Consider the following 26,641-nt stretch of genomic DNA (forward strand, 5'->3'; position numbering starts at 1 on the left):
CATTTATTTTCAGATGGTGAATGGGGGGAGAGGAGAGGCGCAGATGAACTTTCCCTCTTGCCCATGGAGTCTTACTGGAGACAGGATCTTTGCTCCTGGTATTCATCAGCAGAGAAGGAGAGTCTCATCCTCTTCGGGACCTGATCTCCAGCCCCCTCAAACCAACACCACCCGGAAACACTCTCCATTGACTGTTCACAGAACCCTGACCAGACCAACTCTCACTCCTTATATTAATTCTGATTGTGCTGTGGGGAGGTGGGGAGTACATAAAGCAGGGGGCAGGGGAGGCTCTGAATCCCGCAGTCTGGAGAGGGGTATGGTATTCCCCAGGCTTCACAGTCTCCCTCCCCACAGGACACCAGGCTCTGATTGGGCCAGTCCCACCTCCGAGTTCAGAGGCATCAAGTCCAAGGACAGAATTGCAAGAGTATGGACACAAAACACCAAACAAATTGGAGCCAGGTTCCCAGGTGGTGTGCTCTTTTGGCCAGGGCCATTTCTGGCTTCTCAAGTCTCTGAGGCGTGGGCTGGGAGCAGTGCGGGGAGCTGCGGTCTCTGGAGCAGCTTGGTGCTGGGAAGAACTCCCCTTTTCTCCCCAGGGCTGTATAGGAGCACAGGCACAGGGAGGGCTTATGGGCAGCAAGGGGGAAATCCCAGGGGACACCAGAGAGTGGACGGCAGTTTCATGAAAGCAAATTTATAGCTGCCACTAGTGCCTGTGGGAGGAGGTGGTAGAGGGGCCTCCAGAAAAGGGCTGGGGACAAAGGTGTCTAGCACCAAGCACATCAGCGGCATCCTCCATCCGTTTCCCCACCTGCTGCCTCTGGCAGGCTGCTGCTGGGAACCCAGGTTTGTGCTTGATCAGAGTTTCACAGGAAGGTGTTGGCAGAGGTGCTCAAAGGCCATCCTGGAGGTGTCCAGTTCTGGGGTCCTCTGCAAAGTAGCCCTAGTCCCTGGAGAGCCAGAGCATGCCCTGCCCTCTTCCCTGGCCTGTCCCCGCCCACGGTGTGTGATCCTCAGACGTGAGTCTGCATCCGCCGCTGCAGGGGTCGACTGGGGTCGGAGTTCTGGGAAGAGGACTGGGAGTGGTGGGAAGAGGAGGCGGAGGCCTTGCTGGCCTTGTCAAACTGCACGTAGCCGTCCTGCTTGCCGCTGCTGCTGACGCTGCTGTCACACTGTGTGTCCAGGAAGGAACTGCTATCGCTGAGGGAGCCCCTCTGGAACTCCCGCTCACAAAGCTCGATGGAGGAGCTGCCCATTCCCAGCACGAACCTTTGCCCGTAGTCGTAGAGGCGGCTCTGGCCGCTCAGGGTGCTATAGATGTTGGTGAAGGACATGCCTGTGGGCACACGCTGCTTGCCTGCGGGACGCAGGTCCGGCTGGCAGCTGGACAGGGAGATGGTCGGGGTCGAGTGGTGCTCTTTGAAGGTGTTGACACTGTAGTAACCATTAGTGGGGTCCTGAGTGGGTGAGAGTGAGAAGCGCATCATTGGGGAAGCCTTTGCTGGACACCGTGGGGGGAATCTAGAACCAGCCAGCCCTACCTTGCCCAGGGAGGGGTGAGGAGGAGGAAGGAAACCACTGGGGAGGCCTGGAGGCAGGCAGAAGGACACCCAACCGGAGACCCAGGAAGGGTCAGTGAAGCTGGATGCCAGGAGAGGGCTGGCAGGTTCTTGAAGGGAAGGAGCTGAAGACCCCAGAACTGGACACCTCCTGAGTGGCCTCTGATAACCTCTGCCACCACCTTCCAGGGTTTATGTTAGGGCACTGCAAGATCATTTTCTTTTCTTTTTATTCATTTATTTTTTTTTCTGTTTCAAGAAAACTTGAAAATCAGACTTTAATTGTTGTTTGTGTTTGTCCAGAACAGGGATAATGGATTTTAAAATCTAATTGTGAGGAGCAGGGGGAGAGGTGAATTAGATGAGTCTTAACTCTCAGTCTCTTCCACGTTGGGGTGGATAGAGTGGATGCCTTCAGCAGGGATTGGCGGCTACAGACCTGTCCCCAGGCTGGCTTCTGGCCCTTCCCTTCTCCTGGCTACCATTCTTTGTAGGGACTGGGGCTGGGGCCATCAAAGCTGAAGAGCAGATTCCATGGCTGCCTCTTAGAACCTGTGGTTGTTCTCACCTTCAGGTTCTGAAACTCCTTTTCCTCTTCTTTGAGGACTTCCAGCTGCTTCAGTACCGAGTCTTGTTGGAATTCACCCCGTTCCATCTATAATCCAAAAAATGACATCTCAGTGCATAGGAGGTGGGCTCAACTCCACCTCCTCCAAGGAAAAGATGGGGAAATGAACTCCAAGGATTATCACATATGCTTCACCTCCTCTATGCCTCTCCCTGCGTGGACCACAGAAGGCAGGTGAAGGAGTTGGGGATGAGATCCTAGGCCTCATTCCTACTCCTGGAATCCTCATCTTTGAGGCAGAGAGGCAGGAAGGGTAGGGGAGGTGAAGCCTGGGGCAGGCCCCTAAGGCCACGCTGTCTGCAGCTAGGCTAGGTCATCATCTCCTTCAGGGATTTTCCTTGGCTGATTCAATTTAATTCATTGAGCAATTTATTATCCAGACACTGTGCTAAGGTCCAGGGATACACTGATGAAGATACGTTAATATATGGCCCTGCTCATCAGGGAGTTGGATCTGGAAATACATAATTACAGAACATCAAGTACAGGGCATAGTTCCCTCTTTTTAGGGCAATTCATCAACCAGTGCTAGGGCTGAATGAAGGCCTTTGGTGTTATGATTTTGATCTGAAGTGTCCCCCAGAGGCCACATGTTGAAAGCTGGTCCTCAGCCTGTGTTGCTGTTGGGAGATGGTGGAACTTTAGGAGGTGAAACCTAGTGGAAAGAAGTAAGGCCACCGGGGGCATGCGCTTGAAGGCAGGTCAGGATCTTGGGCCCTCCTCTCTTCTTTTTTCCTTCCTTCCTTCCCTAGTGTTGGGGATTGAACCCATGGCCTCATGTATGCCAACCAAACACTGTATCAATGATCGACATCTCCAGCCCTATTTTTCTTTGCTCGCTCTCTCTCTCTCTCTCTCTCTCTCTCTCTCTCTCTCTCTTAAATTTTAAGACAGGGTCTTTTTTTCTTTTTTTAAAAATATTTTTTAGATGCTAATGAACCTGTATTTTATTCATTTACTTATATGTGGTGCTGGGAATCGAACCCAGTGCCTTACATATGTTAGCCAAGCACTCTACCACTGAGCGGCAACCCAAGACAGGGTCTTTCTACCTTGTCCAGCTGTCATCGAACTTGCTATGATACTGCCTCAGCTTCCCAAGTAGCTGGGATTATAGGCATGTACCACTGCACCTGGCCTCTCTCTTCATTCTGTTTCTGATTGTCATGAGGTGAGCTGCTTTCCTATGCCATGTGTATCTGCCATGATATTCTTCTGCCTCATCACAAGTTCAAAGGCAACAGGTCTAAGCAACCATGGAGTAATACCTCTGAAACTGAAACTGTGGACCAAAATAAACCTTTCCTCTCATTAAGTCAGTTTTCTCAGGTATTTTGTCATAGCAATAGAAAGCTGGCCACATCTGTTATTCATAGCAGTGATTTAGATGCACTGGAAAGTTATCTTCCTTAACAGTTATCAAACCACTTAAGATGGAGGACTACTTCTTGCTCTGTTTGGGTTCCATGCACATCTGGTCCAGTTCCTTGCATATTGTGGTCATTGACCAGAAGACTTTTGTAATGGGATATATTAATTCTTGGATTCACAGGGCATAGCACAGTGCCAGATAAACAGTAGGGCTGTTCCAAATATCATGATTTATGTTGAATGACTGAATGAGTGAAGCAGCTTAGATCTCAATCACTGAGAATAGTTACTAGACATAAGATGAAAAACAGAGCATACTTGCACACAGTGGGTGTTTGCAGTAATCTGAATACCCACAGTGATGCCTCACTTGTGACACAACTGATACCTCCCAAGTATCACTTCTGCTAAGTCCATGGTGTAGGCCAGGTTCCCACATAATCTCTCAGCAGGAAGTTCCTTCTCTCTTGCAGGAACTTCCTCCTCTCCTTCTGAAATCCACAGAACCAGCCAATGTGCTTCCATCTTGTTACTGCCTCACTATTACTACTACTACTTTTTTACCCCCCATTTTGCAATAAATGCTTCAGCTCTATCTGGATTAGAGTTGTTTCCCACCACACTCAACTTCTAAACCTACCTCCCCTGGATGATGGGGCTGTTTCCAAGGTCAAGAGGTGAAAGGAAGGAAGAATGAGATTTCCCCCAGGGGAAGCTAGCGGCAGAGGCTCAGCAAGTCCCTTCTACCAAACACCGCTTGGTGTTACTGGGATACTGAGCAACCCCTACTGTTTTCTGAGGATGTGGAATTGTCTGAGACAGAATGTTCCAATGGAGGGAATTCAATGGCCCATTCAGGAAGGATAGATCTATGAAGCTTAACTACAGAGAGATTGGTTCCTGCTCAAGTCTAGGCTGTGGTTTCCTTTCCTTGTAAATTAAACACTCTGTTAAGTGAGGTGCTAAGTTAGCCCCTGGGGGGAATAGACAAGTGTAGACTCAGAACATGACCTTTGTCCTTGAGGAGCTCAGGGATAATTGGTGGTGGGGTAAGGTGTAATTAGAACAATGCACTATGGAAGAGGCACACACAGAGTGTTTGGGAAGAGTAGAAGGTGTGTAGCTCAATGTCAGTGGGGCAGGGGGCCAGCAAGCACAGAATATCATGGAGTTGATGACATTTGAGCTGATTCTTGTAAGAGAATGTAAAATTCAAAGAAAAAAAAAAGTTGACAGGGCTGTGCATAGGCCTTCCAGGTATAAAGGACTCCAAGACCAGGTGTGTCTCTTTGGTGTGTCTGCAAAGCCAGATGTGGTTGGCCAGGAGATGGAACTAGAAAGATTGGCAGCTGCCTTGCAGGAAGGGTCTGATGACATGCTGGGCAGCTGGACTTTATCCAGTGGACATGGAGCCAATGAGGGATTGAAGTAAGATAATCAGGAGATCAGATTTGCATTCTGGAAGAACCCTTTGATAGGGCTCAGGAGGATAGGTTGAGAAAAGTGGCAAATGCTAAAATCAATTAGAAGGCTTCTGCAGGGGAGTGAGGATGAGGCCTGAGATAAGGAAGTGACAGCTCAGGGGAGGCGGGATACACATTTGAGACAATTTTTGAGGTGGAATTGACAGTCCCTAAAAATCAATTGGATAGAGAAAGAGTAGCAGAGGGAAAAGTCTGTTCAATTCAATAAACATTTGTGAGCCCCTGCCAGGGATGAACAAGATAGTAGTTGCTCACCATCTAGTGGGTGATTTTAGAGCAACACAAGTAACTAACATTTACTGAGCATTCACTGTAAGCTGTCTATATCCCCAGGTTCTGCTCTGTGGATTCTACAAACTGAGGATCAAAAACCACTTGGGAAGAAAGTTATGTGTACAGACTGTTTTGTTGTCATTATTCCCTAAACAACACTATGTAACAACTATTTGCATAGTATTTACATTGTATTGTATTAGGTATTTAACTCATCCAGAGATGAGTTAAAGGAGGCTGGTTCCACCTGTAATCCCAGCAATTTGGGAGGCAAGAGGATCAAAAGTTCAAGTCCAGCCTCAGAAACTTAGTAAGACACTGACTCAAAATTGAAAAAAAAAAAATGCTGGCAAAGTAGCTCAGTAGTAGAGTGCCTCTGGGTTCAATCCCCACTATTGCAAAACAAGAAACTTATAAATAGATAAATGAAAATAAAGTATATGGGAGGATTGGGCACATTATATGCAAACACTGCACAATTTTATGTAAGACACTTGAGCATCTTAAGATTTTGGTATCATTAGGGGGTCCTGGAACCAATCCCCACAGATACCAAGGAACAACTGTACTGATTCATGGGCTCTGGGCTCTTCAGGGCCTCACCATGGCCCTGTATCTTATGCTCATTTCATAGATGAGGACCCTGAAGCTCTTTACCCCTTGCTCTGCTGTTGCTACTCCAGCACATTCCTACCATGACAATATGCACCTCAAGTTTCTAGCATAGTTGTTATAGTTTGGATCTGGAATCCTTCTTCCCAAATGGGCCTTTGAGTTCTCTCCGATTGAAATATTCTCTCTGTCTCAGACAATTCTACACCCTCAGCAAAGAGTGGGGTTCACTGGGTATCTTGGTAAGAGTAGTGGGGTATTTGGCAGAAGGGACTTGCTGAGGGCCCTGTGGCTAGCTTCCCCTTGGGGAGACCTTCATCCCCTCATTCCTTTCATCTCCTGACCTAGGTAACAACCCTCATTACTATGAGGTTCGTGTATCGAAGGCTTGCTCTTCAGTGCAACAATGTTCAGCTGTGGGGTTTTGGGTTCTAACCTCAACCGTGGATTAATCCAATGATAGATTCAGAATTTGATGGCATTACTGGGAGGTGGTAGAAACTGTAGAAGGTGGCACCATGGAGGAAGTGTACCATTGGAGGTGTGCCTTTGAAGGGTCTATCTTACCCCTGACCACTTCCTTGCTCTCTCTCTGCTTCCTAGCGGCCCTGAAGTGAGCAGTTTTGCTCCACATGCTGCTTTGCCATGTTCTTCTGCCATGATGCTCTGTCTCACCCCAGGCCCAGAAACACTGGAGCCATTAACCATGGATTTGAAATAATGAGCCAAAATACATCATTCCTCCTTCAAGTTGTTTTTCTCAGATATTTTGTCACAGTAATGAAAAGCTGACTAACACAGTTGTCTAGGCTTCTGCCTGGACAGTTAGGTGGATTCTGAGTCATGAAGAGGGATCAAGAAGAGGTACAGGGCTGGGGATGTGGCTCAAGCGGTAGCGTGCTCGCCTGGCATGTGTGCGGCCCAGGTTCGATCCTCAGCACCACATACAAACAAAGATGTTGTGTCTGCCAAAAACTAAAAAATAAATATTAAAAAATTTAAAAAAAAGAAGAGGTACAGCAGGCTTTATATCACTGGAGAGGTTCTGAGTTTGCTTCTGGTGGGCAATCCAGTTCCCAAAGAGGAACCTATGCTTCTTACGGACAAGTTTTGGGGTAAGGAGAGAGAAGAGGAATGTACCGAGTGTCTATTATATCTATGTGTGTGGAATTATATCTAGCAACGTACTATGGCAATTTAAGCCTATGGACTCTCACTGCTGAGTGGTCAGGCTCTCTGCGGGCAGGGACTGTACTTTAGATGTCTTCAAGTCTTCCGGATCACCAGGCGCAGTACAACAGGCCCACAAATAAATGTTTGTTGGTTGAGACTGTGTGCCTGGTCTGTTGTAGAGCATCTCGACTGATGCTCTGCTTCTCAGAAGTGTCAAGGACATTGAGAAGCCTCCAATCCCAGGGCCTTCTGGGGACATGGTCACAGGGTATGGTGGAGAATGGGCAGCATTCTTACCATCAGCTGCTTGATGGTGGAGTGCTCTTCTGCCTCCCGACTGGAGGTAGGCTCCTTGTGGACAATCTCCACTCGGATATCGTTTTTGGCTGACACAACCCCTTTCAGGTCTGGACATAAAATAGGAAAGTGTAGGCGACAAATTCAGTTCTCACCCTCAGGGATCAAGGCCCGAGATGTCATGCTCCCCCACAATTGCCTGATGCCACCCCTCACCCCACCACCCTGCAGGATTCACCCTCCCTTCAACCCCTGAACTCAGCAGCTTCACCAGCCGCCCCCCAACCCCCTGCCCATAGAACATCTGTGTGGATATGCTGTGGACTACGTGGGCCTCCGGAGAGACCAGCCACACACGGGCCGCCTGGCTCTCTGATGCATGCACCTTAGGCATTTCCCCTTGGCCGGAGAGGCGGTCCTCATCCATCATCCACCTTATTGATCCTTACTTCCTTCTAGAAGCTTCTCTGACCCATTCTACCAGGCTCTGTTCTCTCCATTCACAGAACCATGACTTAGTATCAGAATGGACTTTAAGATCTCATAGCCAACCCCTCACCCAGAGCAGAAACAAACACACAGGGGTCCAGCTTTTCCTGTTGAAGCTTCCATGATGGAAACTTTACTCTTTCTACAAGAGGTAGCCTGTTTCTAGCTGGAGAGCTTTCTGAGAAAATTCTTGCTAAAATATATTCTTCTATAATTTCTATTGGAAGGCAGTAAGGGAGGTCCTGAGAAAGCATAATTGGGGGTAATCATGGGAACCAGGGCTGCTTAGCTAGACTGGAGAAAATGTAAGGGGAACCCTGGATTCCTTCCAACATGTAAGGGCTGAGTGGTGGAAGGAGCAGACTTATAATATTGGTGATTCACTTTGTGCTTTCTGCTCATCGAAGTTTAGAGCCAAGTAGGGTCATAAAACTTCAGTCATCCAACCCCTTAATATCACAAATGGGGAAACTGAGGCCAGGAATAGGTGTGGTTTTTCCCTGAATCACATGGAGGAAGAGGTGGAACTAGGGGCCTGCACCTCTACTGCCTTCACTTCTGCCATTCTGTCTTCCCCTTGCACCTGTCTGTCAGTCACACAACTTCAGAGCTAAGCCCAGTATGGAGATCTGGGTGCAAAGGATTCTTCAGAGCAATTCCTTGAATGTTTTTTTTTTTTTTTCCCCGCCCTGGGTAGGTGACTGGCTTTTCAGGTTAGACTTGCAGCCCTGGCAGAGCAAGCCACTTCTTTCCCCCGGATCTGTATACTCTCCGTGACGAGAGGGACATATTTGTCCAACCCAAATTGTTGGCTGCCTTCCATGCTGGATGAAGGTCAGTCTAGTGCAGTTCAACCTCAGCTGCATGCCCACTGAGTGCAGACACCCCACAAGGCACTGCAAATGAAATGACCACGTCAGACCCATCCCTGCCCCAGGAGCTCACAGCACTGTTAGGGCCCCGGTTCATTGCACTCCTGCTTACTTGCTCTCCGGGGAAGTCTAAGCCTGGCCTTTTTCTCTGTCCCCCTCCCTGAGATCCCGGGTCTCCCTCCCGTACTTCTCTGGGAACGGGCACAGCAGAAGGCCACAATGGTTGCCATTAGGACGAGGAAGGCCACACCAGCTCCTACGGCCACCCCGATGATGACGGCCATCGGCACAGACTCTGTGGGAGAGAAGCAGGCACGGCTGATGAGGGACAGGGGACAGGACACTGTCCCCCCAGGACCTCACCCAGTCCCCTTCCGTGCAGCCCCTGTCAAGCTGGGGCCAGACCACTGCCACATGGGCCCTTCTGGGTAATACCTTGGTGGGGCCTGGAAAGGCACAGGCAGAGTCCCCCCAGAGTCAGCTCTGGGTGGGACTGTGGAGATGGGAGTGGAGGACACAAAGTGGAGGGGAGAGTGTGGAGGAACAGGAAGGAGGGACAAACGCTGGAGCAGACACAGAGAAGGGAGGGCGGGGGAGAGGAACACTGCAAATACAGGGTGAGGCGGGCGTAATTTATTGTTCTTTGGCATTAAACAAGGAATTTGTCATGTGGTGGCTGGTGAGTCATAAGTCCTGGTTTTTCTTTGAAAAATGACTATGGTCACAGCCCTTGTTTGTCCAGTTTGTTCCTTCCTTCTCTTCCTTTCCCCAGGTACGTGGAGGATACGTGCGGATACCAGCTGTTAGTTTCCAGGTTGGAGGCAGCCTCCCCTCAGGGCCTGCAGGGCATCATGGGTTGGATCCCCCAGGTATCCATATCTCAGGAGCCAGGGGGCAGGATCAGAGTTCCCTACCCCACTTCTCTAAGGAGAAATGACCTTTTCCCTTGACCGGCCTGCTCCTCCAGCTCTCTGAGCACCTGGCACCTGTTGCAGTGTGAGAGCATTTGGGGAACCCCAGCTAGGCCAGCCCCCAGTCCCTGCCTGCAGTCTGTCCCCTGGCCCAGCTGTGGGGATTGGGGGGTGAAGAGGGGTTGCATTACCAGACAGCCCTGGCCCTTCTGTGACTGATATGTGGCCTGAACACACAATTTGGAACCCCCCAAATGAACATCAGGAATAGAACTAGAGAATGTTGGGGCTGGTGACCTTGGGGCTCACTGAATCCAAGGTTTCCATTTGCAGACAGAGGTACTGAGCCCCAGAAAAGTCAAGTGATTTGGTCAAAGACACACAGCTGCAGTAGAGCCAAGGTAAATCCAGGTCTCCTCCTACTGCCCCCATCCCATCCAGCTCTGTCCACTGTGTCACATGGCATCCTCCAAATCTTAACATGTAACTATCCAGCCCAGACTGCTGGCTGCTGGAGTCCTGGATCCATTAGTTCTTCCAAGCTAACTCTACTTCTCTTGTCTGCAAAAGGGGGGTAATAATAGTGCTGGCCTCAGAAGGTTATTGCGGGGCTGAGACGAAGGACTGTGTAGGAAGGCCTTGGAGCAGGGCCCGGCATCCAGCCCTAATGCCAGTGTTTGTTCCTGTTGTTGTTCAGGAAGGGCTGACTATAGCAGATCACAACCTTAAGGAGAAGCACGCTCCTCTGAAAGACTGAGCCTCGTCGCCCCCCTCCCCACCTTCATCAGTGTGGATGGACTTTGTGACACTGTGGTGTTTGCTCTGGACCGTGGTCCACCTACCATGGTGCTGGGGATGGACCCCCAGGGCACACACATGCTCGGTTAATACTCTACCAACCTCAGTCCCTGGGTGTTTTCTTGATAGGATGAGATGAACAAACCCTCACACCTGGGTCCCCAAGGCACTGCTGGAAGGGTGTGGAAGGTGGTGGGGACACTAACCTGCAGGAGCTGGTGCCTCTTTGTTGGCAGTGTGTGATTAAGCTGGTCCATTCCTTTGCCACCCTGGACCTGCACACTAACCCACGTGTTATGTACCTATGGGTGGCCGAGACCACTGCAGAAGTGACAGAGGACGTGACCAGCAGGAAGTGGGGACAGCAAACACTCAGGTTGGAAAGGGAAGCATCTGGGTTGCTTTTTAACAGTCAGGAACGAGGAAAGGGACATGACCTCAGGGAGTTTGCTTTGACAAACAAATGCTACTGTCTCTTGGTTTAATTCCATTAGGAAAGGAAAACCGCTTTGACAACTCATTGGTTCTCTGCTTTTCAAATTTATAAATTGGGGTTTGATTTGGTTGACCTCTGATTCCTAGTAAACTTTCTTGGAAAAACTCAGGGCTTGTCTCAGCTGAACTCAGAGCCAGGTCATGACTTGTCCTCACATCCCCGGACTCGATTCTCATCTGTAAATCCACAGAGCTGGGGCAGCAGTATCTAAGGTCCTTTTTGACTAGTGGCATTCTTGAGTCTGTGTTTCCTGGAGTAGTTAGCAGCTGCTCCAGGGTGAGGGAGCTGCCATCTTGGTTGGAGAACTGTTTCCAAGCAGGTGGGCAAGGGTGGAGGAGGAGGGGGCCTGGGTGGGGCAGGGCTCTGGGTGGCATCCCTTCCTCTTCCTGGTGTTTCTTCCTTGCCTGGCCTCCGGAGTCTGGCCTAGGCAGCCTGGGCAGGCAGTTCCTCTTCCTCCTCAAGGAGTGAGGAGGGGAAGCTGCCCTCTCTCAGCCTCGACTCCATCCAAGGAGGGGGACTGGGCATGAGGAGTCTCAGACACCGTGGGAAGAAAGTGTCAGAAAACTCCAGATGAGTGCGAACAGACAGACATGGAATGGAGACAGGACGGAACCACCAGAGGTGAGGGAGTCCAGATAGTAGAGCTGGGGCCAGCTCTGTGTGGGCTGCATGGGTTGGCTGTGAGCTGGCCATGCCCTGGATTGTGCCCAGAGAGAAGAGGTATGTGGGCCCACCTGGAGGGGTAACATGGGCCAGGGGCCAGAATGGGCAGAAAACTGAGACAGAAGACCCCCTGAGTCCTTGGTGAGAACTTATTTGGCCCTGTGGAGTCTGATTTACCCTGTCCTGGTTGTGTGTGTGTGTGTGTGTGTGTGTGTGTGTACAAGTGTCTAGACAGAGCAACTCATTCCAAGGAGTCTGATGACCACTCTGCTGCAGATGCAGGGGGTGTGGGGGCTGGGTGTGTGCATTGCCCAGCAGTCTCGGCCTGGTGGTGAGATGACACTTCATGGGGGAGGAGGCGGAATGCCAGCAAGCAGGGTTAAGCAAGCTGCAGCAGGGGTTGGGAGGCAGGCTTCCTGGGAGGCAATGGGGGAGAAGTCGGGGAAGCTTGGAAATACAGGGGGGCCAGGGGCTGGGGCTTGTGAAGAGAAGGGAAAGAAGGAATGGAGGGGACAGGAGCGGAGCCAGTGTCCTGGGGAGGAAGGAGCCCTGGGGCCATGGCAGCAGACAGGAGACAGGTCTCTGGGGTCCCTAGACCCCAGTTGGCTGGGAGGCCCTCTCCCGCTGTTCTGACTGCACTAAGCCCACCATGTAGGGAGGGCAGGGATGTTAGTGGCCTGCTAAGGCCTCCCTACCCCATGTCAGTCCCCTCCCCCACTAGCCAAGAAGTCCCTCCCCCATCCCAGGGAAGTTCTCAACATCTCCTTCCGTACCTGCTTCCAGCCCGGCTCCCGACTTCATTTCTGAACCTGTTTGGAAATAAAGCAAGCGTCCATAGCCAGGGCCTGGCTGGCCAGGGTGGGGTGGGCAGGGATTGGCCACCTGGAGGGGGCTGGGGCAAGGGGGGGCTCCCTCCTCCATCACATCCCTGGACTGCCCCAGAGATCCAGGCTCGCCCAACTGAACTTGGAGTTCATTCAGACTGACTTGGACACTCCAGAGGGGGGTGGAGAGAGAAAAGTCAAGCCTGGGAGGGGGTGTGAGGGTGGGTGAAAACACCAAGGTGAGGGCACGGGGGTGGGGCACCGAGGGGAAGACAAGGAGGGTAGGCAACAGGGGGCCAGGAGGGTTAGGATGACAGGTGGATGATATTATGCAAATTATGTGCAAAGCGTTATGCAAAGCAGCTCCTATTAAGGTAGAGGAGGTAGGAGACACTCTGAGATTTGACCCTTAGGTGCGATCGCCATGTGATCCCTAGAGGCCTCAGGGGCTCAGCTGGGACAAACTGCTTGGCCCTGAATCTTTTTTGGGGAGGCCCAACCTGGCTGAACACCATCCCGGGACCTCCCTGGCTGAGCTCTGACTGGCCCAGGGGCAAGTTCCACGGCCCACTTCAGGAGCAGCCGCGCTGCTGGCTGCATGTGGAGCTTCTCTGCAACCAGCCCGCAGTGGCCCTCTGAGGTTCTCCACCTGGTAGTTGGTGCCCAGGAACTTTGAGCAGAGACTGGAGTTCTTAGCACCTGTCTGACAAGGAGCTGGGACAGTCTATGCATGGGGTCACAGTGGGGGACTCTTTTTCCTCCCTTCATGCCAACCTGGCTGTTCTGCACCCTTTGCCCAGTCTTCCTTTTATAGCTCTGTGGTCCACGTGTCTAGTCCTGGAACTGCTGATGGTCTGGGTCCTGCCTCCCCACACCAGGGATCTGGACCCTCAGGCACCCCCCCAGTTTTAGCTTGGCACCCCCTGCTGGACTTCTACCCTGTCATAAGGGCACTTTGGCATCAGACCAGCGCCTACAAGGAAGGGCAGAGGGTGTGGAGGCCAGGGCCTTTGGAAGCTTCTGGGCATCTCAACAAGACTGGTCAGCCCAGCTCGTTCTGTGGTCACCTTTCCCTGAAGTATTCTGTCACTCCCAGAAATTTCTTCCCCTTCTGGCTTCCTGATGGGGCTGGTGCCCCTTGCCTCAGAGGGGAGCCAGTGGGGGCTGTGTGGCAGGTAAAGAATGCTGTGACTGGTTCTCGGACCTGCCTTGCACCCTGCTTGGGGACCACCAAGTTGCTCTGGTGGCCCTGGTGGCCCTCACCTTGCTCCTTGAGCCGGATGATCTCGGTGTCAGAGCCAAAGCTGTTCCAGGCGGTGCAGTTATAGATGGTTTGGAAGTCCGCCCGGACAATGTTGCTGATGGTCAGGGTGGAGATGACACCCTCCTCCGTGCTGACCGTCTCCACTGTGTAGCGCCCAGACGTCCCCGACTCCAGCACATTCTCCTTCCAGGACCAGGCCTGCCAGGGTGCCCAGAGTTAGTAGGAGACCCCTATAGGCTGCCCATGCCAGGACCTCAATGTCACCTCCCCACCCCAGGCACTGACACGGCCAGGCTCAAGTTCATGCTTACTGCCACACACTACCAATATGTGTACACATGAATACTTGCACACACATCACATACATAAAACAGTGCACACCATCACACATCACCATGCATGTATACACATAGCATACCACCCATATCATGGTACACACATGTACCATACACCACAAACATGCATCCACACCTGCATATACTGAAACACGTATAAACATCACAACTCACACATACAGGCACATCACCAATATATATATATACAGGTACATGTGTGTGTCTATCATACCACACACTACAAACACATGCATACACACTGCACTATACATATATATGTGTACTACATGTATATACACTACACACACAGCATATATTCACACATATATACATGCATATATAGCACACTATACACATATACATGTATACACATCACAAACACATATACGCATGTACACACAGAAGTTAGGGTCATCTCAGAGGCCATTTCCTTCCAAGGAGGGCCTTATGCACAACTGCATTTGGAACATTTTCTGGCAAAGAGGGACTCTTATGGTGACAAGCTGAGCCCTGTGTGTGTCTTTCTCCCATGTGGACCTCCTCATGGGCACCCTGTGCCGTGCTGCTAACTCACTCAGCCTGAGGTAGCCCAGAATGATTCATCTAGTGTTGTGAATTGGCCTTTTCAAAAGTTTACAGGGAAGATAATTTAATTGTTTTCAGAGTCATTCCATGAACATTGCAAACACCTCAAGGTGTCTCTTGCACACAACAGCTAGCAGTGTTCATGGGAACTCAGTCGTGCCAGTAGTGCCCAGAGGCTCCATCCAGGTGAGCTGGAGCAGGGCTTTTCAAACTCTGGACCAACCCCTTCTTAGTGCTGGGGCTGCCCTGTGCTCGGCAGGCTGTTCACAGCTGCCCTGGCTTCTACTCACTAAGCACCAGCATCAACCTTCAAAGTTGTGACAGCCAAATATCCCCTGGGGGACAAATTGCCACTTGAGAATCACTAGGTTACAGTTAGGTATCTGTGAGAGAACGATGGTGTGAAAATGCTCAAGGGTGATTGGATGGGATGTTTTACAAGGGGCATGTGTTGTATTTATGAATTATGTGTGTGTGGTGCTGGGGATCGAACCCAGGGCCTCTCACATGCTAGGTAAGTCTGGGAATCTACCAGTAAGCTACACCCCCAGCACTTTTATATTTTGTTTTGAAACAGGGTCTCAGTAAGTTGCCCCAGGGTCTCAGTAAGTGGCCTCAAACTTGTGATCCTCCTGCCTTAGCTTTCTGAATAACTGGGATTACAGATGTGTGGGCTTACATTTATAATTTTTTTAAAAATTAAAAAGTAAAGTGAATGGAGAGGCATAGGTATTAGTTCAGTGTGGGAGTTTTTACAATCTTTTGGTGAATCTTTCAAACAATGAATGAACAGAATGCCTGAGAAAATGTGTAAGAGCAATAACATTCTAATAAAATCTTAGTTTACTAAGATGACATTTACTGTTTGCACAGACTGATGTCTCAGGCACACACAGGCTCTCACAAGCTCAGCACCTGGCCCCACCCGACACCACTCTCCAGGCACTGCTGCCCTGTGGAAAGGAGGGACTTCCCTGTGGAGTTGACCCTGGGCAGTCTTAGAGCAGGACTCTCTTAGGTATTGGGGATTGCTGAAATAATATCTTGTCCCCAATTGTGCTACCGAGTGCTCTCTTTTCATTACTTTCATGCCTGAGCTTCTGCCAATTTCAGATGGATTTGGGTGCAAGACCCTCTCTTTAAAAAAAATGCAAACACCTGGGAGTGGGAGCAAGGGTGGGCAACAGTTCACAGGGTGCCTTGACTGTCTTGCAGGGTACAGCTGGAGGAAGGGAAGAATGGATCAGTCATTTCAGAGGGGAGCACTTATGGTGCAGGATGAGGGGTTCCCTGTTGCCATTAAGGGCAGAAGAGACTCTTTAAGAGAAGGGCTCTGGGAGGCACAGAAAGCAGTAGCCAACTATAAACTCCACTCAGCTTACGATTTTGCCAGACTGGCCTTGAACCCAGGAAACAGAAGAAATCATTCATCTTTCCCCTCTTCCCCAGGATGCAGATTTGGTTAGAATCATTAACCCTGAACTCAGCCAAACGGCAGACACATCCTGGGAACACTCCTGATCCAAGAAGGGAGGTTGCCTGTAATTGTTCTCAGGATGGGTTCCCAAGAGAGAGAAGGTAGGTATGATTTTCCTTGAGGAAAGTGAGTCTGGGAGGTGTATCCCCACTGGCTGACTGCTGGGCTCTTGGCAGAGGTGACCCCTGGGCTGCTGGGGGTGGGGGCGCCAGGCCTGCCCTGTTCCCTGGAGCACTCACTATTCTGTCTGGTGGCGGTGTGCTCCGGATGAAGCATTTGATCTGGCCTTTCTCACCGTGGAGGGCGTGCTGGGTCTGGGTGCTGGAGATGATGGGGGGTCCTGTTGGGGAGACAGCAACACATTAGGGATCCAGGAAGGGCAGGTCTCCAGCTGGCACCCTCTGTGGTGGGTTCAAAAGTGTACTCATTAATCCAAGCATTCAGCAAACATTTACGGAAGGCTCACATGTGCAAGGCAGAGTGCAAGGTAGGCGACTTGAAGATAAATTAGGCATTAAGTCGTAAACCTCTCAAGGGATCATGAGTGAATGCTTCTAAGTCAGAATCCCCAGAAGACATAAATAACTGTAATAAAAGGTGGTGAGCGTTCATAGCACAGAAGCAGTGCAGATAAACTGCCAACCGACTTCAGGGGAGAGAGAATAATTCTATCTGGCGTTCTGGGAAAGCTTTAGGAAGGAGGTGGTGAACCTGGGAAGCTCCAGAATGGGGGCAGGTGTCATGATGAAGGAGAACAGCCCTAATGAATGTCGCCCGCCTAGGCAGCTGTTAGAGTTCAAGCCATTTCTCAATTCTCCAGTAGAGGGCGCTCTTGCCTAACAAACTGGCTGTATTCGGCCAGGTTCCTCCAGAGGAAGAAAAAGGGTGCTGTCCCTCTACCAGGGGCCAAAATCACCCAGGATAGGTGAAATGTGTTGGCCATGTTCACGATCTTTTTTTTTTTTTGATATTTATTTTTTAGCTTTAGGTGGACACAATATCTTTATTTTATTTTTATGTGGTGCTGAGGATCGAACCCAGTGCCTTGCACATGCTAGGCGAGCGCACTATTGCTTGAGCCATATCCCCAGCCCCATGTTCACTATCTTAATCCAATATGTGTCTCAGTAGATCCTGTAGTTTATAATCTTGTCTCCACACACATACGTAGATGGCCCTAGTGAGACCACAGCTCTAAAACTAACCTCAATATTATCCCATTCAATATGCATGCAGGTACGACATGTTTATGGGTGGCAAGTTCTGAGAGTGCCTGTCACATTTAGCACATCAGGCAACAGGGAGAGTCCACCCGAAGCAGAACTTGTCTATAGTGCTTCTTTTCCAGTTCTGCCAGTTATCTAACCTAAGTCTTTTCTGTGTGATCCCAACCTGACATTGAAAGTGGGAAAGAGAAACAGCTACTACAACCATTTGCTCAGCTAATTTTCTAGCTGGGATAAGTGGTTGGGGATGGGGTGTGGTTGAACTCCCTTCCCCATCTCAGGGTTGATGTCTTAGGAAAGACAGATAAGAGTAATGATGGGGAGAATGTGCAAAATTATGCTGGGAACAAAACAAAAATCGCTGCAAACATAATTGCTGTTTATTAGCCACCTTAATTAAAACAGATTTGCATTTCCATGAGTAGCTCTCAGCCAAGGGAAAAAAGGTATTGGGAGCCACTCCCATGGCTTCTCTTGAGGTTAGGATACAAAGGGCTTGGGAAGAGGTGGGTAACCTCAGGGCAGGGACTTCCACCTTCAGATGGCTGTAAGAGTGGGCTGAGCCCTGCCTTCCGCCTTTAAATCTCTTTAGCTCCAAGAGGCCTTTGGTCCAAAGAGATGAGACTCTATGTTTCTGGAACATGGATGGTTCTTTGATTTGCTGCTGGGCTAAACAGTGATGATACCATAAAATCTTTTCCTTTCACTTCCCAGGAACTAGGAATTCCCAGAGGGGTTCACAAGATTCTAAAAACTATCAGCAAATGCCTATGCATTTATGGGCTCCTTAAGTGAAAACAAAAGCCAGGATAAAAAAAATGGGATTGGGGGAGTCAGCCAATGGCAAATATCTTCCCCTTCCTGCAGCTACCTGGTTTAAGCAAGCTCAGTTGAGATCCGTGCCAATTCATTCCCCAAAGGGTTCTGGCCTGCAGGTGCCCAGGAACAGGGATTTATTGTGATGGGAACTCAGTTCATTCTGGATGCTTCTATGCCATCACATGCCTTTGACACATGCCTGGCCCCTGTCCGAGGGCTTCACTACCCGTCCACCTATTTTCCAAAGCTGGAGACAGAAGGGGTCTTGGCAGGCTCCTCTCCCTGAGCCACTTCGTCCAGCCTCCTGCCCCAGTGCCAGGCAGCCCTAGACTGGCAGAAGTAAACAGCAGTTTCCTTACTTCAATCCCTTCAGCCTTTCTCTGCCTGGCAACCTAGGGGAGGCACTTGCTGAAAGACGTGGAGGTTGAGAGAGAGATGGAAAAATTAAACCCCAGGTGAATGCCAGGGCCCAGGCTGCTGTGTCCAGCCCAAAGCTTGAGTTCCCCAGGGTGCAGGTTGGGGTGGGGATTTCTACTCTTTAAAAACAAAACAAAACAAAACCTCTTTTAATTTCCATTAAAGTGCTTGAATGTCTACAAGTGACAGAAAGATGTCAGCCCCTCCTTATTCACCCTTTTCCCCAGAAACCAGGATGCTCAGTTAATAGCTTCTGGCTCCAGGACCCTGGAAGGCACTTGTGAGTCTGAGGGTCCCAGGCGTGTGGACTGCAGCTGGCAGCAGGCGTGGACAGCCCGACTCCCCAGCGCCCTCCCCAGAGTGGGCAGTGGGAAGATGGCTGGTTCACTGTGGCCTGGTGCACTGAGCCGAGTGTCAGACACTGGCACGGCAGGAAAAGGCTGCAGCCTGTGTTGCCATGGATATACGGAGGCGCGATCAGATGCTGTTATTTTTAGCCCTGCAGTGCCAATTTATTGGTGGCATCCTGGGGACACACAGGAAGGCTGGAGCGCTCTGGAGCTGGGGTTCTGCCCTGGACAGGTGGTCTGTGAACGCTCTGGTGTCTGGGCAGATTCACCCTCTCTCTGGGGTTGCCATACCTGTCGGGGAGGCAGAGGAAAGGAAATACACCTGGAATGGGAGCTGGCTAATGGGAACGCAGAGGGGGATGCTGAGGAGGCACCAAGCTGGTTTAGTTCTCTAGCAAAGGGGGAGACTAGATGAGGCTGTCAGTGGGCAGCTCCCTGGGTGGAGATGAAGCCAACAGGCTGATTTCCCTCAGCGAGTCCCCTCCCAGGCCCCTGCTCTGGAGCCAGATCTAGAGGCCTACACAGCTGGGTCTGTGGCTTAGGTTTTTGATCCCAGGCAGCCTTTGGTGGGAGCAGGGGGCTCCCAAAGGATCATGACCACACCAGAAATGGGGTCAAACCCTTGGAGGTGGCTGAGGGACATGGCCTTGGTGTCTCTCACCCTCTCCAATGGGTAGCTTTATCACAGCCCAAGCACACATCACAGTGGGGACATTGGGGTTTCTGTTTTGGCACCACACCTTCTTGGGTCTGGCCTGGGCTAGGTCCCAGCTTCTCCATGGCCACCCACATCGGCAGCCAGATCTGATCTGAAGATCCTGCCCCTCTACCCTAGCTATTGACTGACTCCCACTCTTACAACACTGTCCTGCTGTCATTATTGTCGTTGTGTATAGTGAGACATGTTCCTTGCCCTCAAGAGGCCCCTACACACCTGGTCCCTGGGGTGGTGACAGCTCTCCATGGCTGAGTGGCTCTGTGTGATGGCCATAAAAGTGGGGGATGTGCCTTTAAAATCCCCATGGCCAGGTCAAGATCAAAGGGCAGACAAGGGATATGGTCACAAGGTGACCTCTGACTCTTTTCCTGTCCAGGATAAAAAATCATCAGCTACTATGAGACCCCTTTAGACATAACAGAAAGGAGAGATGTGATCAGAAAACCCTCCAGGCTCTTCTTCACCTCCAAACTTGGCTCTGACCAGGACTCCAAAAGGGGCAGACATAACTACTGAGGACCATAGCTGGAGGTGGTAGCAAGGCCCAGAGCCAGTGACAGTCCCTTTGGGGCAATGCCTGGTACACCCCCTGCCCCAGCCCACCCCCCTGGGGGTCTTACCATTGACAGTCAGGGTCACCTCACGCTCCCCAGCTCCTACCCGGGGCACCACGGCCCGGCACACGTACTTCCCAGCATCCTCCTGGCGGACAGATTTGAGTGTCAGGGTCTTCTCGTTGCTTAGAACCTGGAAAAATGGGGGAAGGTCACTCACAAAGAGCTGGGGGGGGGATTCTCTCTTTTTGTCTCTCAACCTGGTGGCTGAGAGGCAGGCCTGGTAGTAAGTAGGTGACAGTGTCCTGGTAAAACCCCGGGTGGGAAGGCAGTAGGCAGACTGGGCCCTGTGGATGTGGAGAGCAGCCCCCACCTACACAGAGACACTGCTGCAGTACGTCCAGGTGCAGCCCTGTGGGCAGTGTGTGGAGGGAGGACTCCTTGGCTGGGTACCCCCAGCTTTCCCAGAGAGAGGGGATGCTGACCATCCTCTACCTTCAATGGCTCATCCTCTCCCAGGCTGGCCATGGATGAGATTACCCTGTGGCTGAATGGCGGAGGGTCCTGGACCTGTGTTGTCTGAGTCAGGTTCAGTATCCCTTTGGGACACAGTTTGGGGCGATGACAGGAAAGTAGACTTTGGCATTAGATAGGTCAGTGTTTGAGTCCTGGCTCTGGCAGCTAATACCCGTGTGGCTCTGGTCGGTTACTGGCCGTCTCAGAGGCTCAGTTCCTTCTGTCTCCCTCTCCTTCCTGACCCAAGGTCCTCACTGCTGTCCCTGTGGAGGGTCGTCTGGCAAACTCATGAACACTACAGAATACATACATTTCAAAAGAAGACCCCAGGAAGAAAGCACAGGGTAACTCCAAGGTTAGGGGTAACATTTTGGGCCGGGAGGGAACTGAAAAGTCTTTCAAGTGACTTCCCCCAACTCCATATTACTGACTACCTGCCTTTATAAGGTTCACCATAGGGCAAAATTGCAAAAGCCGAATGTGTTCAGGGTGAGATGGGTACAGGTGGGCACCTGGGTTCCCTCTCCTCTTTATGGGATCCTCTTCTGGAGGCTGACTCTCCTCACCTAACTATGAGAGGGGTCCTCCTGTCTACTATGCCCCCACCCTGCCAGAGGTCCCCTGGGGTCAATGTGGTGGACTCACCACGCCAGAGCCCCGCTTCATCCATACGATGGTCAGGGACGGGTTGCCAATCCAGGCGCAGCTGAAGACTGCATCAGAGCCCAGATCCACGAGCAGGGACTGGGGCTCTGTGGTCATCCTGGGTCCAACTGTGATGGGGAGGAAGAAGAAGAGAGGCCTCAGGTGGGCTGGGGAGCTCCCGTGACCCTCCTGCTGCCCCCCTCATTGTGACAGGAAGAAAGGAAAGAGCAGGGTATTGGGCCATCTCAATCCACTCGGCCCATTCCTTTACCCTTCTGCCTGGGCTAGACCTGGGGTCTGGGAGTGGGATTGGGAAGTGAGAAGGAGACCCCTGTCCCCCACACTCAGCCTTTCTTAGGTCCACAAGGAGTAGGCAGTACCATCCCTAGAAAATGTGCTTGAAGCCATGTGCTGTGGCACACACCTCTAATCCCAGCTATTTAGGAGGTTGGGGCAGGAGGATCACAGACTTAAAGTCAGCCTGGCAACCTAGTGAGTCTGTGTCTCAAAAAAAAAAAAAAAAAAAAAAAAAAGGTCTGGGGGTGTAGCTCAGAGGTAGAGTGCCCCTGGGTTCAATCCTCAATACTGAGAAAACAAATAAACAACAATAACTAAGAAGGGACAGAAGAGAGCTTGGTTCCTTTCTTTCTCTGTGCCAGGTGATAACAGGTGAGAAGGCAGCTGTTTGCAAGCCAGGAAGGGAGCCCTCACCAGAACCAACCACACTGGCACTCTGGTTTCTGTTGTTTAAGTCATCCAAACTACGGTAATTTGTTATAGCAGTCTGAGCTGGGTCATTCTGAAGATCAAAATCAGCATGAAACCCTAGACAAGGAAGCTTTTTGCAAAGTACAATGCACTGTACGCTTGGGAAGCATGATGTTTATGTTGCATGCAATGAATCCAGCCATGGTTCCTCCAGCCAGAGACTACCCAGTTCTGCTCATGCAGAGAAGCTCCCAATTTCTGTACTCACAATAGACGTCCACCGTGCGGCTGAGGTTGGTGCTGCCCAGAGCATTGGTCACCTCGCAGGACACAGGCTCTGAGAAGTACGTGTAGTCCACAGTGGTTCTATACACCTCCCCAGAGGCCTCCTTGATGATCTGGCCCCGCTTGGCCCATCTGCAACAGAGGCCAGGGTGCTGGGTGCATCTCGAATACAAGGCCATCCCTCAGGGAGCTGGATGCCCTCATCCCACAAGAAAGCAGCTCTCACAGGGGCTGTCTCTGCACAGGGGTTATTTCAAAGGCTCAGGGAGGAGTTGGACTTGCACCCTCCCATAGGTCATGCAGGCGGTGGGCTTTGGGGCCATAGTCAGTGGCATTTGACAAGTGGGTTATTCTGGAGGGAGGTATCTTGGTTATCGGGCTGGCCAGCCCATCTGCCTGGCTAGACCATGGACAACCCAACTGTTGGACACCAAATAGCCTGGCTGTCCTGCTCTGAGCTCTGTCATAGGCCCTACCCTGGGAAACATTGGACAAGGGGTATGAATCTATGCCCTGGGAGTTCAAGGTCTAACGATTACATGCCTATGCACCAGTGTGCATGTGGACACACACGTCCCTACACACACAAGAGAAAACTGGGGCCCCAGGAAGTTTGGTTTTCAAGCACAGTGAGATGTGGGAGGGGTGTGAGGTGCCTGCCTGTCCCTCTCTTCCCACATGCCCCCCTCTCTCAGCTCTCAGTCCTGACTCCTGCTCTTAGGGCAGAGCCTGTCTGGTGCTCCTGCTCTCCCTGGAAGTCCATTCAACCTCTCCCAGGGTTGGCACTTGCTCTGATTCCTCCTCAGCCTCTGCTCTCTCACCTGCCTTTATTATTACAAGGTCACATCTCCATCAACCTTGATTCAGAGTGGGGGGGCAGACAGGAGGTTTCTCTCAGATGCCAGTCAGTACCACAGGGAATGGAGGTGGCAGAGACTGAAAAGCCTTAGGCTTGGCTTGGTTCTAACTGACCCTGGGATGGCAATTGCTGCACTGGACCAGCCACCAGGTCCCTTCTATGTGTCTGCAGAGCTGCAGCCCCACAAGGGTGCTTGCATGCATCGAGAATGTGTGTGCATGTGAGCCTTTGCACGTGGGTATGAGCATGTACACATGTGCGTGTGCACGTGTGTGAAGGTGGGACCTTTCCTTGCAGATCTCCAAGGAGAGAGAGCTCACCACTTTCCTGATATAATCAATCCTATTACGGACAACAGTCCCTCTCTTTGAAATCACAGAATTTCTAACCAGGTTCCTCCTATTGTAGCTCAAGGCTGCTTTAGGGCTGTATCTTTCTGAAGATGGAGAGGCTGCTCAGCCTCCACCATGGTGCCCTACAGCCACAGCTCCCCTGTGGCTGCTGGCTGCTCTCTTCCCCTTCCTGTGCTCTTGGATCTTTCCTGGTACTACTGAGTCCCATCTCCTCCCTCCCCTCCATCAGTTCTTGGCCCAGTCTGGTCTAGTCCCGAAAGACACCACTCCTGTGCATCCCATGGAACACCTAGGCTGGCACCACGCGGTGGTTATCTTGAATTAATATCGGGTAATTATTAAGAACCCGATTAATAATAACAATTATGGTTTAACAACAAGAGCAAAGCATAGCTCCCTGAGAGCTTAAGGAGCTTCCCAACAAACCATTATGAGTTATTCATGAATCGTTTCAATTCCTAAGTTTAATTTAATGACCAGACTTAATAGTCAGGCACGGCCCCTGCCTGAGGTGGATTAATTCAGTTTCAGACACACAGCCGAGGATCTGTGTCCAGACCCTATTTCTTCTACTCGGCTGAAGCGAGGGGGTTGGAGCAGTGGGGAGGGCAGGAAGAAGCTCTGCTCTACCCAAGTCAGGCCCCTGCTCCTGGCTGCTTTCAGCACCAGGGGACTGGGGCTGAGGCCGGGGCTGGCTTGGGGCCAGGATTACTGGGTCTGATGGGCAGGCCCAGGTTTTTTCCTTCCCCAGGGCCTCTCGGAGGGGTTGGGCCTTTTCTGACAGACCCTTAGGGAGGAGGCTCTCTCAGAGTTGTAGCAGGAGCTGGCTGTGGGGGTAGGATCCTCAGGAACCCAAGGCCAGGGCCTTTTGAGGTGGTACCCCTCCCTCCACTCCACCAGAGACCTCTGCTCCCATCTTGCTCAGCCTGTCCAGCCAGTCTTTCCTCCCCCTCTTCTTCCCTCCCACACTAAACAGCCCTCTGAGGGGCCTTTTCACAAGCCCAAAGGCTCTAACCACTGCACTCCAGCCACAGCATGGGGCTGGAAACCAAAGAGCCCCCACCTCCTCTCATCTCTTCCCTTTCCTCCTGTTGGTCTGTGGCTCCTCTTCCTCTTGGGGGTCGGAACATTCTAGTGCATCTGCTGTTACTTCCACCGCCTCTCCCAGCCCCTCTGAAATGGAGTCAGCTTAAGCCTTTCCCAATCAATGTCTAATTTGGTCTGAACAAATGTAAGAGGATTAATTATTTATATCACAGAATCAGGAGGCCTGGCATGTCACAGCCCTCACACTGGAGCATTGAACAGCCCTGCGCTTCGTCTGGGCACTGCCAGCCCCCCATCCTGCTGTCTGCTGGAGACACACAGAAAAACCTTCCAAAGAAAAAGCCCACAGCACCTCTCGCCCCAGGTCCCAGGGGCAGCTGAAGTAACAGCCTCTCTGCCCAGCCCTGCCCCTTTTGGGATGTTGGCATGGGGGAGGGCCAATCTCTAATTTCAGAGATTACAGCCTTTTAGGTAGACCAGAGAGGAAGCAATCAAGACGAATCAAAATAAAGAAACAAAGATCCCTGTAATCGTGTCAAAGTCAGTTGGGAAAAATCAATGTACTTAGGTGATGGGATTTGCTTAAGGCTTTTCCCTCTGGGTTCCAACGCTGCATCTAGAGGGAGAATCTGGTGAGGTCTTGTGGGGGTGGGGAGGGGCTGAGCAGGTGTGGGTGGGCTCGGGTGCCTGCAGGTGCCCGCAGCCTCCTCTCTCCACAGCCCTTCCACCTCCTTTGTTTTGCAGCTCAGCCTACCCAGACTGTCCTGCCTTTTCCTGGGTGCCAGAGGGCTCCCCCAAAGCCTCTGGAATCCTGGAGGGAGCCCAAGCCTGCACTAACATGTTTTCAGGGCGCTTGGCTGATGATGAGGGACAGTGATGAATAAGAACTAGTGCCCCTCCTGCTCCTCAGTGCTCCTCTATACACGAGGGTCTCGCTTGGGGTTCCCTGAGCTCCAGAGTGGGACAGAGAGGAAGGGAATCCCACAGGATCCTAGTGTCTAGGGAAACCTGTATGTTCTCTGTGTGTTTATTAACTTTTTATTTGAAAAAAATCCCAACTTTCAAAATGAGAGAAAAGTTACAATATAGCCCCGTTAACTGCCATCTTTTCTTTGCCTAGATTCACCAGTTTTCACGATTGACCACGTGTGCTTTATAATGACCTTGTCCTTATTATCGTTGGTCTTCTTGCTGTTTTTTTTAAGTGGGTGGCCCTGGCAGTCAGGTTCAGCAGCCTCCTTTCCTGCACATTTGCATAACCTGCCACGGTGTGGGGTGGCCTGCTGGCAGAGGCTCTATCTTCTGGGTCTTGTCCTGCTGTGTGTCCAGTCTCTGATCACTAAGTACTCAGATGACCAGGATCTTGGCAGTGACAAGAAGTGGAAATTGGAATCTGTCTGTCCCTGTCTCTGGGATTCAGCAGGCATGTGGGGTCTGGTTGTGAAGGTGAATGGGGCAGGGGTAGGTCCTGGGTGGGGGCTCTCTAGGTGACAGGGGCCGCCCTGGGAAACTGGCATTAGCAGAGTTTTCTGGGCATGTCACACCTGGTATTTGGGGACCATGAACTCAGGGATGGGCGCAGACAGAGGAGAGCAGCCCAGGCCCAGCAGGCCTGGGGTGACAGTTCAGAGAGAAGGAGTCTTGGTTTTTCCTTCTGGATCTTTAAGTCACTTCTGGACAGACGCCAGACCCTAGCCATATCAGACCTGCCTGCTGGACCTGAGTGGGTTGCACAATTTCTGGGAGCCAGGGGTCCTTGGCTTGGAAGGGACCCTGAAGGTCACCCGGTCTTACTGCATCCAGGGTAGGGAAGGGTTAAATCAGGCAGGGCAGATGGGTTTCCATCCTATTTTAAAATGTCCTTAGGGAAAGGTTCATGCCCTTCCTGGGTTCCTTGTTCCCAGGCTGCTTAATTATCCACGCTGCAGGGAGCTGTTCCTTATGTGCAACCTGAGTCTCGGCTGCCTCTTTGACCCATTTCCCTGCCTTCTGCCTGCTGGGGCCGTGTTGCCTCCTGTCTCCCAGTC

The 26,641-nt window shown here is 51.3% G+C and overlaps 1 protein-coding gene across 2 annotated transcripts in view; it reads right to left on the reverse strand.

Moving 5' to 3' along the window:
* Positions 1–244: 244 nt before the first annotated feature.
* Positions 245–26,641, reverse strand: part of Kirrel3 (kirre like nephrin family adhesion molecule 3) — a 124,304-nt gene continuing 97,907 nt past the window's right edge. Inside the window, exons 7-16 of one of the 2 annotated variants that reach the window (XM_077797789.1) lie at positions 22,339–22,487; positions 21,363–21,490; positions 20,268–20,394; positions 16,357–16,457; positions 13,720–13,918; positions 12,406–12,441; positions 8,952–9,059; positions 7,404–7,513; positions 2,134–2,220; positions 245–1,463 (exon numbers count right to left, since the gene is read on the reverse strand). In XM_077797789.1, coding sequence (XP_077653915.1) covers positions 1,020–1,463; positions 2,134–2,220; positions 7,404–7,513; positions 8,952–9,059; positions 12,406–12,441; positions 13,720–13,918; positions 16,357–16,457; positions 20,268–20,394; positions 21,363–21,490; positions 22,339–22,487 — 1,489 coding nt within the window. In that variant the 3' untranslated portion in view covers positions 245–1,019. The remainder of the gene's footprint in view (positions 1,464–2,133; positions 2,221–7,403; positions 7,514–8,951; positions 9,060–12,405; positions 12,442–13,719; positions 13,919–16,356; positions 16,458–20,267; positions 20,395–21,362; positions 21,491–22,338; positions 22,488–26,641) is intronic. The other variant, XM_077797790.1, reaches the window with a different exon arrangement.

The sequence above is a fragment of the Urocitellus parryii genome, chromosome 4, assembly GCF_045843805.1.
Source record: "Urocitellus parryii isolate mUroPar1 chromosome 4, mUroPar1.hap1, whole genome shotgun sequence".
In the NCBI taxonomy this organism is placed as follows: domain Eukaryota; kingdom Metazoa; phylum Chordata; class Mammalia; order Rodentia; family Sciuridae; genus Urocitellus; species Urocitellus parryii.